General features: G+C 49.9%; 1 protein-coding gene across 3 annotated transcripts in view; it reads left to right on the top strand.

Moving 5' to 3' along the window:
- Positions 1–10,754, top strand: part of DIRAS2 (DIRAS family GTPase 2) — a 32,419-nt gene extending 21,665 nt beyond the window's left edge. For all 3 annotated transcript variants that reach the window (XM_084899052.1, XM_084899053.1, XM_084899051.1), the window contains one exon: positions 7,382–10,754. In XM_084899052.1, the coding sequence (XP_084755178.1) occupies positions 7,413–8,012 (600 nt within the window). In that variant the 5' untranslated portion in view covers positions 7,382–7,412 and the 3' untranslated portion in view covers positions 8,013–10,754. The remainder of the gene's footprint in view (positions 1–7,381) is intronic.
- The last annotated feature ends 5,759 nt before the right edge of the window (positions 10,755–16,513 follow it).

The raw sequence follows: 16,513 nt of genomic DNA on the forward strand, positions 1-16,513 counted from the left end.
GGCACCTCTCACGGACCCCAGAGGGCACTCTGTGTTATGCCCAGACTTCGTGATCCCCCAAGGACCACCAGGGAGCCAAGTCCGATGCAATAAACAAAAGAGCCTTCACCATGCTAGCATGGGCCCTTCCCACCAACGCCGGCAACATGGCGGAAGAGAGCGAATTTCTCCCAGTCCAGGGGTTTTGAGGGCCAGGGATAACTCCGCCCTGCGGGGTGGAGTCGGGAGCTCATCCTTGCCCCGCCCTGCCCTCTCACTGGGCCGGGCAGCCCCAGAGCCTGTCCCCAGCCACATCCTTGTCTTCTCATGTAAATGAATTTATACAAGAGGACTTGACTGCGGTGTGAAAAGCCAATTTATTAAACAATTAAAGCATGCATCTTTATTGAAAAAAGCAAAGCAAGCAAACCTATGCATCTGGCTTATGAGTGGACTCTCTCAGCTAACCTGAAGGGCAGGATGGGTGGGGGTCTAGGCATTGTATACCCTCCGGACTACAGGCTTCAAAACCCCTCTGCCGACTATTTTGGGACAAATTCATTGTCAAGGTCTTTATTTTTAACACACGAGAGGCACCTGGCAACGCCATCTTGTCCAGCCCGAGACTGCGGGCTTCTCCGCTTAGGGAGGAAAGCTGCCCTTTCCCGCCCCTCCCACGCTGCCTTCTTTCCTGCATTCTCTAATTCTCTTCACCATGTGCTGTGCCTGGGCTGGGGAAGAAAATGGCTTTTAGTTACAAGCTGGCTGCAAATGGCCCACCCTGTGTGGCCTTGTCTTAACTTTCCTGCCTCAGTTTCCCTAGTCCTCCTGCCCTGGAATCCTGTCCCAGATCCAACAGCTTTTACAGAATCCTCCTGTTGCCATGACCCTATTCTCTGGGAACATGCCACGGTGGATATCCCTGATTCTGAAAAGTTAGGTCCTGAACCAAGCGTGGGTCTCAAAGAGCTGTGTCGAAGACTGAAGGGTCAAGACCAGGCAGCATCAGACTGAATTCGATATTATGGCTGAAGATATTGGTGAATTACCGAAGATCAAACTACAGCTGTGGCCAACATTGCACAATACATAAGGAAACTCATGGGCCTTCCCCACAGAACCTACAGAACCTAATCAAACAGGAGGTTCAGTGCAGGAGTGGGTATGCCATTCGAGCTGATGAAGAGCAGCTGCGTGTTCAGCTAGATACAATTCAGTGTGAACTAGCTGCACCTACTCAGGTTAAGGGTTGGCTGAGTGAAGCCATGTCCAAATCAGGATGCAGAGTCATTCTGAGCATCAAATCTGAAGAAAGACATTACATAGATGCAGAACCGTCACAGGAAACCAAGCAGCATCTGAAACAACAGGAGGGCGTTAGCCATTGGTTAGCGTCGTAAAGATGACTTAGAAGATACAAAGTGGGTAGAACATGGTGGAAGGAAGCCACCCCTATCAGAGGAGGGGTCTTCCTTGGACAGACGGCAAACTTGTGTTGTTTTGTGAAGTGTGTCTTCTTGCCTCGTCAGGCCCCTAAGCATGACGCAGACCACCTGGAGAACAAAAGAGAGGAAATCCTCTCCTGGCTTGGTTTTGGGGAAGGTTACCGACAAAATATTGTTCTTCAGATTTGAAATAAGTCGCTCACAGCTCCTCAAAGACAGCTTTGTCCATTGAGCCTGTGCTCTGCTTTCCATAGCAAAGACATGCAACAGCGACTTTGCACATAAACGTATGACTGTGGTGGTGGGGCTTTGTATTTTATAATATAAATGTGCATTGATTTTTATATTTGTGAATTCATCTGTGGGAGAAGTGTTATACTGTACATCAGAAGACGCCTTAATTGATAAGCCAAATTTATTTGGAGTCTTTTTCATTTCGCTAGCGCTAGCTGGCCCAGAGGAATTCTGGGCCCCAAGGAGAGGAAGTCTTTCCTATTTATATCTTTTTCAGTTCTTTGTTTTCCAAATTTGGAATGAGACTTCCAGACCTTCTGAGAAAGAGGTCCTGTGTGCTGGGACAGGTTCGTGAGACTGTATCTCAAGGCCTGGCCTGGCGCCAGCACTGACAACTCTGTCTGAGCCATAGTTTATGGCCTCTCTGGAATGGGAGTAGTCTTATTTCCCCTATTATTTAAGCAAGCAAATGTTTATAAAAGCCAGAATAGCAGGGTTAAAATTTTAAACAGCAGTTTTTACCCAAAATGGAGGTTACTATGTTTCAGAAGTAAAGAAAATCCAAGACTATTTAATCATTAATGTGTTTTTCTCTTCATTCTATAAAGATTGAAAATATGTTCTTATATTATTTTACTTATTTGGAATTGATAGAACATACTAAGCAATTCTATTAGGATACAACAAAATTAAATTTTATTACCTTTACAACCTTTTGTTTCTTTTTCTCTTTTTCTTTTTTTTTTTCAGGCTCAGAAAATTATTCATCCATTTATTTCTATATATTTATCATCTACAACAATTACTCTGTCAGAACTATTTAATCTTTGTATTTTTAAAACTCATTCAATCCTACATTAGATACAAGTTATTTAGAGTCCATGCCCTAAAAAAATAGATTTGAGATAACTAATTCATATACGTATTCATTTAAGATATTCAGTATTTCAATATTTTCATATTTATTGATTTGAGACAGAGAGAGAGACATCAATTTGTTGTTCACTTATATATGTATTTATTGGTTCATGGGTGACCTTCTGGTTCATAGGTCCATGCTCAACCACTGAGATACTCTGGCCAGGCTCACAAGATTATTATATAGCTTAATCATTCCTTCAAATCCATAGGGTCCCTACTAGGTAGAGAGTCATGCTCTCTCCTCATATTTTCTTTCTTTCTTTATTTTTATTATTATTATTTAATTTTATTGATTATGGTATCACATAATTGTCCTCATCCCCCTATTCCCATCCCAAACCCCTCCCCAAATATGCCCCCACCCCCCTGTTGTCCATGGCCACTGGCTAGGCACATATGCATGCACACAAGTCCTTTGATTGATCTCTGCCCCTTACCCCCACCTTCCCCTACTTTCCCTCTAAGGTTTGAGAGTCTAACCTTTTGTTTCTTAATACTTTTCATCTCCAAAAAAGATAAAGACAAATTCTTGATTGTGATTACTTTATATAATTCTGATTGGTGTTTTATTTGGTTCTGGGAGAATGACCATTCATGTCTACACAAGTATTAAATTGTAATTACAATTAAAAAAAGGGGGAACTGTAAGAGTGAACACTAATCTTTCCTAATCGTAGGGAGAGAATATTGTTACATATTATTTGAGCTCTGGGTTTTAAATTATAAGCCCTTTATTTAATTAAGGAAGTTACCTTTTATTCCCTTATTACTCACAACAAGTTGCTGCAGTTGTGTTTTCATATTGGTTTGCTCAAAATGGTTTAAGGTTTATTCATTTTTTTTTTTTCACGATTGGGTGCTGAATTTTGTCAGTTTTTTGTATCTACTAAAACTATCATAGCTTTTGTCTTTTGTCTCTTATCAATATAAGGTGTGCTGTATTAATTTTTGGATGTTAAAACAACTTTGCATACTAGCATATATCCTACTTGTTTATGCTGTATAATCCTTTTATACATTGATGAATTTAATATGCTGGTATTTTTCTGAGAATTTTTGTATCTATAAGATTTTTCTAAATTTTTTTACTAGTATAAGACATTCTGGTTTGTAGTTTTCTTGTGATATCTTTGTCTGGTGTTGGTATCAGGTAATGCTAGATTCAGAAACAGTGAGAAGTATTTTCTTCTAGTCATTTTTCTGAGAGCATTTGTGAGGAACTGTTATCAATTCTTCTTTAAATGAATGCTCCATGGAGCCCTGTAGACCTTGGCTTTTCTTTGTGGATAATTTTTGATTACTAATTTAATATCTTTACCTGTTACAGGTCTATTTATATTTTTATTTCTTCCAGAGTCAGCTTTGGTAGTTTGTTTCATCTAAGTTATATTACTTGTTGGCATACAGTTAATCATAGGAGTCTCTTATAATCTATTATTTCTGTAAAGTCAGTAGTAATGTCTCCTCTTTCATTCCTGATTTTAGTAATTTGAGTCTTTTCACCTTTTTTTTTTTTTCTTGGTCAGTTTAACAAAATGTTTGATAATTTTGTAGATATTTTTAAAGAACCTCTCTGGTTTTATTAGTTCATCCTTCCTGTGTTTATATTTATTGTTTTGCTAATTTTTACTATAATCTATTTTTTTCTTTCTTTGAGTTTAGTTTGCTGCTTTTCTCTAATAAGGTAGAAGATTGCATTACTGATTTGAGACCTTTGTTTTCATTTAATGCCAGAGTTTGTAGCTATGAAGTTCCCTCTGTGCACTGCTTTAGCTGCACACCCTCCACGTCTTCTTGACAGAATCTGCCCCTTCACATTCTGTCATCGTCTCTCCAGTTTTCCCCATGCTCCTCACTGCTCCTTGTGACCCTTTACTGGCTGGTCCTTGCTGAAAATAGGCAGAGCCCTTTACCCTGGCAGCTGTGTTGGATGTTTGACCTTGTGTTGTCTCACTGAATGCCACAGCTCTGCGAAGGTAAGGTGTTACCGTCTGACTGTGTGGCTCAGTGATTGAGCATCGATCTATGAACAAGGAGATTGTGGTTCGACTCCTAGTCAAAGCACATGTCAATGGTTGTGGGCTCAATCCCGGTGGGTCTGGGAATGGGGTGTGTGCAGGAGGCAGTCAATCCATGATTCTCTATCATCATTGATGTTTCTTGTTTAGAAAAGATTAATTTTTTATATTATTAAATTGGGGTGGTTCTCCCTTCTTCTCTGAAATTATATATATGATGAGATGTTACTCCATCATCTTACAACTCAGGCAACTCAAGTGCAGCAAGTTCAAGTAAAGGGCATGCCAAGTTGTCTTGTTAGTCTGGGTGGCTGTGGCATTCCATCCTCTCCCCTCATGCCGCGTGCCTTCTCCCTGGTTCTAACCCGTTGCAGTGCCGTTTGCTTCCGCGTGGTTCTCCGGAGTGCTGGCCCTGATCCTGCTCTCGCTCCACTCGGGGGTCTTTCCTCTGGTGGCACATGTGCTCTCTTTGCCTCACTCCCCCTCACTCCCTCACCTCCCCGCCCCCCCCCCCCCCCCAGCCCTCTGCGAAACCTTCCCTGAGGGCGCGACAGGACAGGCGCTGCGGGTTCTCCGCCTGCCTTTGTTTATGCCTCTGCCCGCACCTGCCCGGTGGGTATCACGCACCCTCCCGTGCTTGTCTTCTACGCCCTGCGCTTCTGTCGGGGAAGCACCATGTTTGCATATTATGCGGAGGGTTTTGTCTTCTTTAATAAATGCTTGTAGGATGATGACTCTGAGGTGGGAGAATGAGGTTGGGGGGGAAACTGTTGGAGAGTTGGAGATGAGGATGGCGTTATTGCCCCAGACCTCTCATGAACCCAGTGACCTTTCACCTTTCACCTGCCTCTTCCTGCTGCCATGCCAACTGCTTGGGGGAGTTGGTCCCCTACCCTGGCTGGGTAGGCTCCTCCAAACCTCTCCTGTGCAGCCCCGCCATGATGTGATTTATTAAATCTTAGTGACATGGAGTTTCTGCTTCACTTGATCCCAAGTTCTTCAAGGTCAGAGCCCCTGGCTGAGGGCTGTGCTCTGACAGCTGTTTGCTGGCCCAGAGCCGGCCTTTAGAGGAAGTTCAATAGATATTTCTTGGATCCATGAATGACAGTAGCTACAAATGCTTCTTGTCTTATGCTCTATCTTTGTTTTCTTGTCTTGGGTGCCAGTTAATAATGGAGACATGTTAGGTTGGCCGGGAATAGTCATCACACACTGAATGGCTGTGAGCTGCAGACCGAGAGGTTCGGGGCACAGAGCTGCTGAGCCCGCGGCCTCCCTCTGGTGGAGAGCAGCCGTGAGGACACGCTGCCCACACGCCAGGGCCCGGTGGGTGCGGAGAGGGTGGGCGCCAGAGCCACAGGCCGCCGCGTTGTCACAGCAGAGCAGCTCCCCACAGTCTGTGCTTGTGCAGTGACCGCAGGGACCTTATGGACATTCCATGGAGCAGTCATGCTCCTGGGCAGGCTTTCACAGGCTTCTCTGCCCGTGAACTTCCTGGCATCTTCCCGCATCCTCTCAGCACTGATGCTTCTTAGCTTCTCGAGGGGGGGGGAGAGGTTGGGATTCCAAAGTGCGCGGAGCACGCCCGGGGTCTGAGCCGCGTGGAGGCCCGCGTGCGGGATGCACGGTCCTCGTCTGTGATGTCCTCCCTCTGCGGGCCGCAGCCACGCCCTCCGTGGGAACCACGCTCAGTAGCTGCTCTGCCTCTGAAATGGCTGTCACTGTTGTCCTACGTTCCTCTAAGGTTTGAGCAGTGGGAGCACAGCGGTGTCTGAGGAATGGCTTCGTGTTTCACGGTATTCTGTGATTGTAGACTGCAGCTGAAGCAAAGCCTCGGGCTGCCTCCTTTTCCGCTTGGTGGGTGTTTGCTGACCTTTCTCACCCAGGAAGGGCGGGGTGACAGGTGGCAGGTATTGGTATGGAGTTTGCAATGAAGAAAATCCCCATTCTGCTCCATGTTAGCAGCTGTTATAGCGGTTTATACCCTCTCTTGGTGATGCTCAGCGCCTCTGACTCACAAACGTGAGGCACCTGTGCCGTCGGAATGCTGATGAGTGAAAGTGCTCTCCCAGCTTTGTTAACTGTCCCCTATTCTGCCGACGACGGCTGCCAGCTGAGTCGTGGCCCCGCACGGCGCCTGCACTGCTCCGTCTGTGCCCCGCTGCCCCCTGCAGTCTGCGGAGGGCCAGGGCCGGTGCTCTGGCTGGCATTTCAGCCTCGCCTCCCACTAGCGCTGCCCGCGGGGACCGGCACTCCCAGGCCCCTCTGTGTTCCCAGAGTCTCACTGCCACACCAGCTCTGGAAGGCGGTGGGATTTCCTGAGTTAGTTGGATGGAGAATGAAGATAATAGCCTTTCCTCCTTACTGCCCCCTCCCCTGCCTGAAAAATGTCCCATGTTATGAGTAGAGTATTGGGTGTTTATTTTCAGAACTTGAGGTAAAACGTGTGTGTTGGGGTGTGAAACGCCATCTCTCTGTGAGCTCTCCTGGGCGGACGGGCACCTTCCTCTGGTGGACGGCGCGTCTGTGGGCAGGATGCTCGGGGCTCCGTCCCGTCAGAAGCAGGCTGCCCAGCTGGCCACCCGGCAGACTGTCTGCCTCTTTAGAAGTTGAGGACTGACTATACTTATTGGATTTAGAACTGCAGGATTTTTTAAATGAAATTTGAATGTTGAGAAAGCAAAGGCAAACTGTATCTCCCCCGTCTCTTTAAGCCATCAGAGAGGGTCAGGCACCCCGGTGACCTCCCACTGACTCTCTCTGACTCTCCCTCTGTCCCCGCAGGCGCTGTGGCTGAGAGGCAGCCTCAGGCAACATGCCGGAGCAGAGCAACGACTACCGCGTGGCCGTGTTCGGGGCGGGCGGCGTGGGCAAGAGCTCGCTGGTGCTGCGGTTCGTGAAGGGCACCTTCCGCGAGAGCTACATCCCCACCGTGGAGGACACCTACCGGCAGGTCATCAGCTGCGACAAGAGCATCTGCACGCTGCAGATCACGGACACCACGGGCAGCCACCAGTTCCCCGCCATGCAGCGCCTGTCCATCTCCAAGGGCCACGCCTTCATCCTCGTGTACTCCATCACCAGCCGCCAGTCCCTGGAGGAGCTCAAGCCCATCTACGAGCAGATCTGCGAGATCAAGGGCGACGTGGAGAGCATCCCCATCATGCTGGTGGGCAACAAGTGCGACGAGAGCGCGGGCCGCGAGGTGCAGAGCGGCGAGGCGGAGGCGCTGGCGCGCCGCTGGAAGTGCGCCTTCATGGAGACCTCGGCCAAGCTCAACCACAACGTCAAGGAGCTCTTCCAGGAGCTGCTCACCCTGGAGAAGCGCAGGACCGTGAGCCTCCAGATCGACGGCAAGAAGAGCAAGCAGCAGAAGAGGAAAGAGAAGCTCAAGGGCAAGTGCGTGGTCATGTAGGCCCTCCCGCGCCCCTGCCCCCTCCCACCCCCTTCCCCGTGAAGCCCGCCACAGGCCGCATGTAAGATGCCCACACGTTAACTCTCATTTGGACCGAGACTTGCCCTGTCGTCCTCAAGAGGGAGGGCATCCACACCACCAACAATGAGCCCCTCTCCAAACCAGGAGCTGCCAGACAGTCCAGCGAAAACCCGCGTGCCGGCGGGGCAGGGGGCCGAGTGCCCGCAGCCTCTGTGGCCTGTGTGTGTGTGTGTGTCTGTGTGTGTGTGCCGCCAGGAGTGGAGCGAGGGAGGGAGTGCCCCTGCATGTGTGTCCAAGCATGTTCACCCGGGCTGCAGGTCCACCACAGACCAGCCCTCCTCCGCCTGGGGGGGGCGGGGCCGGGGAAGCGGGAGAAGCCAGGCCAGAGCTGCTTTCCTCCCGGTTCTTTAGCTGGATTGGAACCACAGCCGCCCCAGAGGTGCTCCCTCCGCTGGCCTGTGAGCCCGGGGTGCCCTCCCCTGGGCCGCCTTCCGAAGGCTTTCTGTTCTCCAGCGGTCGGGTTCCGGATGCCCCCCTGTGAGCGCTGCGGGCGTGAGCATGGGCACCTCGGGTACGAGCCCTGCACTGGCACCCAGAGGGTTTCCCCGTGAGGTTTCCTCCTCTAGCCCAGGAGGTGCGCCCGCCGCAGCCTCAGATTGTAAACACAAGCGACAATGGCTGTCTTCCTCGTCCTGTTCTCTGGCCGCGAGGCTGTCCCCTGCCCGGCAGGCCTGACCTGCGGGCAGCCGGGAGGCCGGGAGGCCGTGGAGCACCTGCCCTCCAGGGGCCGCGGCGGGAGGGCCCCCCCCCCCCCCCCCCCCGGCGCACTGAAGGGCAGTGGTCGCTGTCTCCTGCCCTTGGGCACTGCACTCCGGGAAACACTCCGGTCTCCGGTGCCCTCAGAAACGCCGCCTGAGAGCAGGCAGGGCGGGGCCCCTCTTTTCCTGATGATCTGCCTGCACCCTAGTCCTGCAGCCCGATCAAAGCCATGCTGGTCCCTGCCCGGCGGGCGCACGGGCGGGCTGTGGGCCAAGGCCGCCGGTCTAATTCTCTGCTGTCCAGTGTCCGGTTTGGCTCTGCTTCCCGAAAATTCCCACTGACGGAGCCCAAGTTCTCCCTTTTGTTCCCGACTCCGGAATCTCCTCTTGGCGGTCCTCCTGAGCCCGCCTGGCAGCCGACGTGGCCCAGGCCACCTGCCGTGGCAGCAGCCGGCAGAAGTGTCGCCTGTGGGGCGGCTGCACCTCCTCGGCCCTCTCCCGGCACCTGCCCGGCAGTGGCGCTCCCACTCTAGATGCCAACAAACCCTGTCAGCCTTCCGGGGACCTTCCTGCCATTGTCTCACCCTCTGTTCCAATGCCTCCCCTCCCCGCCCCGCCCCCCTCCCTAAGGTCAGTGTGTGGGAGGTGCTGGCCACCCACCTGAGCTGGGAGGGGGTGGGAGGCCCGGTGTCAGCGGCCGAGGCGGCCAGGCCTCGTGGTGTCCTCACGGACGCCCCCTGCGGGCTGTCCGCTCCGGACTGTCCACTGCCGTCAGGGAGAGCTAATGGCTGGATTTTTAGGACAGTTGTCTTTCAACTTGTGTCTACCTGTTTCCTCTTTCTATTCTTAGAGAAATGTGTCGGTTTTTGATCTGGCTCTGGGTCAGGTGGGAAAGAAGCAGGACGTCCTGGCCAGAGGGCCCGGGGCCCGGGTGGGTCTGTGCTGGTGGTAAGCTGGTGTCGCCGCACTGGCCTGTCCCAGGCCCCAGGGTGAGCCTCCCGCCAGCGTCCTCCTGACGGCAGAGTGCTGCTGGCGCCAGGCCAGGCCGTGGTTTGAGTGCTCAGAGCTGCAGGGAGTGAGGGTCCATACTGCAGAAACTGGTCACAGGAAGCTAGTGAAGCTCCAACGCAGCCTGAGGTGCCTCTCGGGGCAGGAAACTGACAGTGTGGACCCTGTGGCCGAGGTCTCGGGGCCCGTGGCTCAGGCAGAGGGGTCTCTCCCAGGGGAGCAGTGGTGGCCGCGGGATGGGGAGCTGGTTCTGAGGATGCACCTCAGTGTGTGTGGGCGGGTTTGACGCATGGAAAGCCGAAGGCCCGGAGCACTCGGCCGGCTTCTGGAAACAGCACGGGCTCCTGCTCCCTGTCCCGCCCCCGGCCCTCCTCCATCAGCGACAAGCCATGGCGTGCCCCGGGCATGCATGCAATACCGCAGGACCAACCAGAGCAATACTGAATTGTCATCAGATCTAAATTACATATATATTAACACACATACTTTATCTTCCTGCATTTTTGAAACAAAGTAGTGCGTTGTACATATTCATAATCTACTATATTTATTTCACTGTTTGTAATATTTCAGAAGTGCTCATTCTTTGTAGAATAAACATATGTTAAATATTTTAAAAGTTGCTTTGTGATAATTTTTTTCTAAGTCTGTAATGTGTGGCTTTTACGTAAGTTCTCGGGAAACATCCACAGCTCCCGGTCGCGGAGGCTCTCGGCTCCGCCCAGGGGTGCAGTGCCCGCAGCACCGGGCGCCGAGCACGCAGAGCGGCTGTTAGGCCTGGGGGTTGTCTGTGCGTGTATTTATAGTTAAGGTGTTTTACTGTTCCAATTCCATTATCTGTCAGATTTTAATTACTCTTCAATTACAGAAATCACCCTTGCATTCTGGCTCCCAGCTGCCAGTGATGTTCTGGAAACAATGAACCATTAAATAAAGCTTTCGTTCTGACACCCTGCCGGAGACCTGGTTTCTCGTTCTTCAGCGCAGCCGCCCTCGGTGGCCGTGACCTGGTTCCCGCGGCCGCTCCTCTGTGACTGGGCTGCCGAGAAGCCTGCCTGGCTCTGGGCAGCCTGGGGCGGCCCGCAGCGGCCCGCACTGTTCCCAGCGTGTGCCCGCCCGGCCCCTGCCACTGGGCTGGCGGATGCTCCAGCCTGGCTCCAAATAGGAGCGCCCGCCTCCCACCGGGCCCACACTCCTCCGTGGGCTGGCCCCAGAAGCCCAGGCCGCTCCGGGCTCCGCTTCTGCTGGCCGCCTTGTTCTTTCTCCCCTGGCTGGCACAGGAAGACAATGATAAGCAAAGCAAACTCCTTCCTGGGCGGTGGGATAGCAAGGTGACTGTGGGCAGGATCCTAACCTCCCTGGGCTGAGAAAGAGGATTGTTAGCGTCTGTTCCTGGACAGCCCTGGCCAGTAATTAACCTTTGTCTGCCATGAGCGTCTACAGGAGCTTTTTCAATTCAATTCACACCATCATGGCGTGTGGGGATGGTGCCCGTTTTGGACCAGCGGCAGTTAACTGGTCAGTGACCAGCCGAAGCCCTGGGAGCTGTCCTGTGGGGTGGGCAGTGCGGGGGAGTGAACCAGTGCAGATGCAGCAGCAGCCAGACACTTCCCGGCTCTGCGAGCTTCTTGAGTGGCTCCCAGCCTGCTCTCAGCAGCGGCCCAACCCCCACCGGGTCATCACTGCCCGGCACTCTGCTGCTCCGTTTGGCAGCCACGTCAATCCCAGGCCCATTAGGGCCCATTAAAGGGCGTCCTGCTGGTGCTCCTCAGCGCTAATGTGCAAACAAGGCACTTGAGGACCTTGTGCTCAGCAGGGCCCGAGCCAGAGGGCTGGCGGGCCTGGGAGCCTGCATTTCCAGTGGCTCCGGAGATGCTAATGCTGTGCTCCATGGGCCGCGCCTGGAGGAGCAAGGCTGTAGTCTAGTGCACCAGCTGCCGCCATGGCAATGCCTGGTGGAGCCCCGGAACCTACTGCTCTCCGGGCTCCGCCCAGAAATCATGACAGCAGGTCCACAATGTGGCTTTGGCTTCAGGGTATTTTAAAGGAACATTTCATGTGGAATAAACTTTGAGTACAGATGCTATTAGCCAAGTTAATATGGAATGCCAGCCAGCTCCCTAAATCTCCTGCTGGGGGGGTGGGTTATTAATTGGGGCTCCCCTTTAATAAATGTTTCCCAGGCAGCAAACTGGTGTGAGGGGTCCTGGCCCTCTGTGTACAGCATCTTCCAGTATCGATGTGCAGAGAAAAGTACAGCAGAGCTGCTGCCGCCACACCACTCCGTGTATGGGGTGACCTCACTGGTCTTAGGTCTAACCCCCAAACTGTCTGGAATGTTCCGTCCTTACCTGGCCCAATTCCAGCATGGCCCATGCACCATCCTGGGCTCTTAAGCTTGCTGTTGCCCTGGATTCCAAGAATGAGGGTCAGATGTGACCTGAGGCAGTTGCTTTGTCCTGCCACCATCCTGCTTCAGACAGGGCAGGACCTGCCTTCCTATATTCCCAGCATGGCATTGCTCTCAGTCCCTTTCCCATCCCATTACCGTTTCTGAGCTAAAAGAGGTCTCTACCCACCCCAGAGAGGCAGACATCTATATAACTTCTACAGTTATAAGGTTAAGTTATTATCATTGTTTTATTGGTTAGCTCTTATAATTCCTCACACACCCTTTGCCTCAAGCAAATGGAAGGGTTTAGCCTGGGGGCAGGAACACGAGGAAACCCCAGTTTTCACGGAACTTCTATAAGGTGGGAGGTCTGAGGGTCCTGAAAAACTGCAGAGGTGGGTCCAGTCATAATGAATTTGGCATCAGCCTTCTGCAGGTTTTTATTAGGGACAACAAAAGGGAGGAAAGGTTTATTGCTTTTGGGTCCAAGTCAGGATTATATTCTTTGCTATCTATCCCATAACAAGGACACATTGACTTTCATGGGGTCCCTCTTGAAAGTATCAAGTACCAAGCGCTTGTCAGCACCATGCATGCATGTGTGCAGATGCATGAAGCACCCGTCAGACACCACACAGGACCTTTAACAGCCCATGTGACAGCCGCCAGTTAGTATCAGGAGCTCAGGAGAACAAGGAAATGGGCTTGGTTTAAGTTGCCATTGTCACTGTAAAACTGGCATCATACTGGACATCCGGCCAAGATGGCGGCGGCACAGGTCAAGACGGTGCTTGCCTCCTCCCACAACCACATCAAAATTACAACTTAACTACAGAACAACTATCAGTAAGGACCACCTGGAATCTGGCTGAGTGGAAGTCCCACAGCTGAGAATTAAAGAAGCAGGACATCAAGACTGATAGGAGGGATGGAGGGGTGGAATGGGCTGGTCCCACACCCACATGTGGCAGATAAAAATCAGGAGGGATACCTCAGCTGCAGAAGTCTCTTCTGAGGAGCGCGGGGTCCCAGACCTACACCAGGCACCTTAGCCCAGGGTTCCCATGCCAGAAAGAGAAGTCCCGGTCACTTTGGGCTATAAAAACCAGTGGGGATTGTGGCTGCGTCACAGGGAGGCTGCTGGAGTCCCAGGCAGTTCCTCTTAAAGAGTCCACACATGGACTTACTCAGACTCATTCCCTCCGAACGCCAGCACTGGGACAACAGCTTGAAAGACAATGGAGACATATGGGGAGAAACTGAATTGTTTAGCATCAGGGCAAGAGCTGGAGAGGCAGCTTTCTCCCAGACGTAAGTGCTGGCAGAGGCCACTGTTCCTTTGATGAGAACTTCCCCCATACAGCCAGCAGACAGGAGTCAACTTGAGATTTGAAACTTCATCAACTTGATTCTTACTGTTTGCCCCACCCTGATGACTCCCTGAGACCCACCCAACCAACTTTTGAGCCTACCCAAGCTGTTTCCAGTGGCTTTACCATAGGAATAGCCCTTCTTGGCTTATGCTTCAGGTTTTCCTATAATCTCTGACCAAGCAGCATATGGCTTCAGGGAGCCTGTACCTCTCACTAAGTGGCTTTAGGCCCCACATTGGCAGCATCTGACCTTGGTTCACAGTTTGGCCTTGCCTGGGTACCTCCAAGCCAAGCACAGGAAGCAGCTATCTGCACATTGCTTTGTGGCTTATTCCAGGTGGTCCCCAGTAGAACAAAAGTGGTAGCTGATATTGGCCTGCACCTCCCAGGAGGTCCTAGAGCCAGACCACATCTAAGTGACATTTTCAAGGGGTGGTCTCAGTGAGCACTAGAGCCTTGCTGAAGTAAGTCCTGCTGTGTGCTGTGGGTGGTTGGAAGTAGGTGGTTGGAAGTAGGTGGTCAGTGGTCACAGCCAATCCTTATAGCCGATTGGCCTGGGTAAATCCCTCCCATTGATGTGCTAATAGTAATCAAGACACACTACAATAGGAGGTTATGCAGCCCACACATGTGCACACCTCAAGTGCCCAGCAGGAGTGATCAGGGAGACTGTGCCACTGGGCCCTACAAGGACACCTATATTACATTAGGCCATGCTACCAAATCTGGGAGATATAGTAGCTCTACCTAATACACAGAAACAAGCACAGGGAGGTGGCCAAAATGAGGAGACAAAGAAATGTGGTCCAAGTGAAACAATACAATAAAACTCCAGAAAAAGAACTAAGCAAAATGGAAATAAGCAATTTACTAGATGCAATATTCAAAACACTGATTATAAGGATAATCAAAGAACTTAGTGAGGACCTCAATAGCATAAAAAGAACCAGTTAGAAATGAAGGCTACACTAACGGAAATAAAGAATAATTTACAGGGAATCAACAGTAGAATAAATGAAGCTGAAAATCAAATCTGTGATTTGGAATATAAGGAAACAAATAAACAAAACAAAACAAAACAAAAACAAAAACCCACTTAATCAGAATAGCAAAAAGAAAAATGAATTAAAAAAAAAGTGTAAGGAGCATCTGGGACAACTTCAAGTGTATCAACATTCATATCATGGGGGTGCCAGAAGGAGAAGAGAGAGAGCAAAAAATTGAAAACCTATTTGAAAAAATAATGGCATGAAAAACTTCTTTAGCCTGGTGAAGGACATTGACATATAAGTCCAGGAAGTACAGAGAGCCCAAGATGAACCCAAAGAGAAGGACACTAAGACACATTATAATTAAAATGCAAATGATTAGAGACAAATAGAGAATCTTAAAAGCAGCAAGGGAAAAGTAGTTAGGAACCTACAAAGGAACTCCCATATGACTGTCAACTGATTTCTCAACAGAAACTTTGCAGGACAGAAAGAAATGCAAGAAATATTTAAAGTGATGAAAAGCAATGGCCTATAAGCAAGATTACCCAGTGAAGCTATCATTCAGAATTGAAGGTCAGATAAAGAGCTTCACAGATAAGAAAAAGCTAAAGGAGTTCATCAGTACTAAACCAGTATTATGTAAAATGTTAAGGGTCTTCTTAAAGAAGAAGAAAAGAAGATAAAGATTATGAACAATAAAATGGCAATAAATACATATTTATCAATAATTGAATCAACAAACAAAATGTATAAGCAGAACAGAAACAGACTCATAGATACAGAGAATTTTTTTGTTGGTTACCAGGTGGGAGAGGGGGTGGGGAGTGGACAAAGAAGGTGAAAGGATTAAGAAGCACAAATTAGTTGTTAGAGAATAGTCATGGAGAGGTAAAGTACAGCATAGGGAATACAGTCAATAACATCTTAATAACTATGTGCGGTGCTGGATGAGTGCAAGATTTATTGGGTTAATCACATATTAAGTTATGCAATGTCTGGCCACTGGGTGTACAAAATATAAAATATAATAATAATAATAATAATAATAATAATAATACAGCACTATGCAACTATTAAGTTGGAATGTTGAAAGCCACGACTTTGGCCTGCTGCTTCCTCTACTCAGAAATCTCTTCAGTCTGTCTCCCTATCTCATTCCTGCTGATCAGAACATTTTCCTATGTTAGGGCTGCCATCCAGTGAGCTCCTCTCTAAGGCCTTCCTGGGCATTTGAATCAAAAGAATTCTCACCGTGTTCAGGATTCCTCTTGATTCCTGTTTTTCCTGTGCTTTATGGCTCCTCCAACATGTTTCATTTTGCTAGCATGCTTCTTGCTTATGTGCTGATTTGCTGCATACTGTTTACCGGAAGTCATTGCCGAGCCCTTGGCACTTTGGACAGTAAGTACCCGGTAAACACTTGTTAGAATGAGCAGTGAACCCACCTACACACTCATGGTGGGGTTCAGTGCAGCCCCCACAGCACAGAGCGGGGTCACACTTCCTGGCACCCTCACTGTGGAGTCGGATCTGACCTCTGGCCGAGGAGCATGAGTGGAAGACAACATTTCATTGCCAACAGGCCGCCAGGGTCCTCCTCCCCTCCACAGCAGCAGTGCTCCAGACAGTGGTGGCTCCAGTTAACACGCGTCTCCGAGCAAGGAGGAGGGTGCGGGCGGGCAGAGCTTCCTGGGGCTGGCAGTGGACATGTAGCCCGAGGGAGAAATACCTGTGTTGCTTGGTGCATTTGGTGTGGTAATGTAATCCACTTTATCTTAACCAATAGGTTATCTTGGTTTGTAATCTCAAAGATTAGCATTTTTTCCATCACTGTTCTTCTCTTAAAATAACAAATAAAATATGTACAATACAAATAAATACAGTGCTACTCAAGAACTTATCCCTTATAGTAGCACTGTATTTTTGTAAATTATTTCTGTAAATTTTTGTAAATTAT

Source organism: Pipistrellus hanaki (genome assembly GCF_964339955.1).
Source record: "Pipistrellus hanaki genome assembly, chromosome: 11".
NCBI lineage: Eukaryota > Metazoa > Chordata > Mammalia > Chiroptera > Vespertilionidae > Pipistrellus > Pipistrellus hanaki.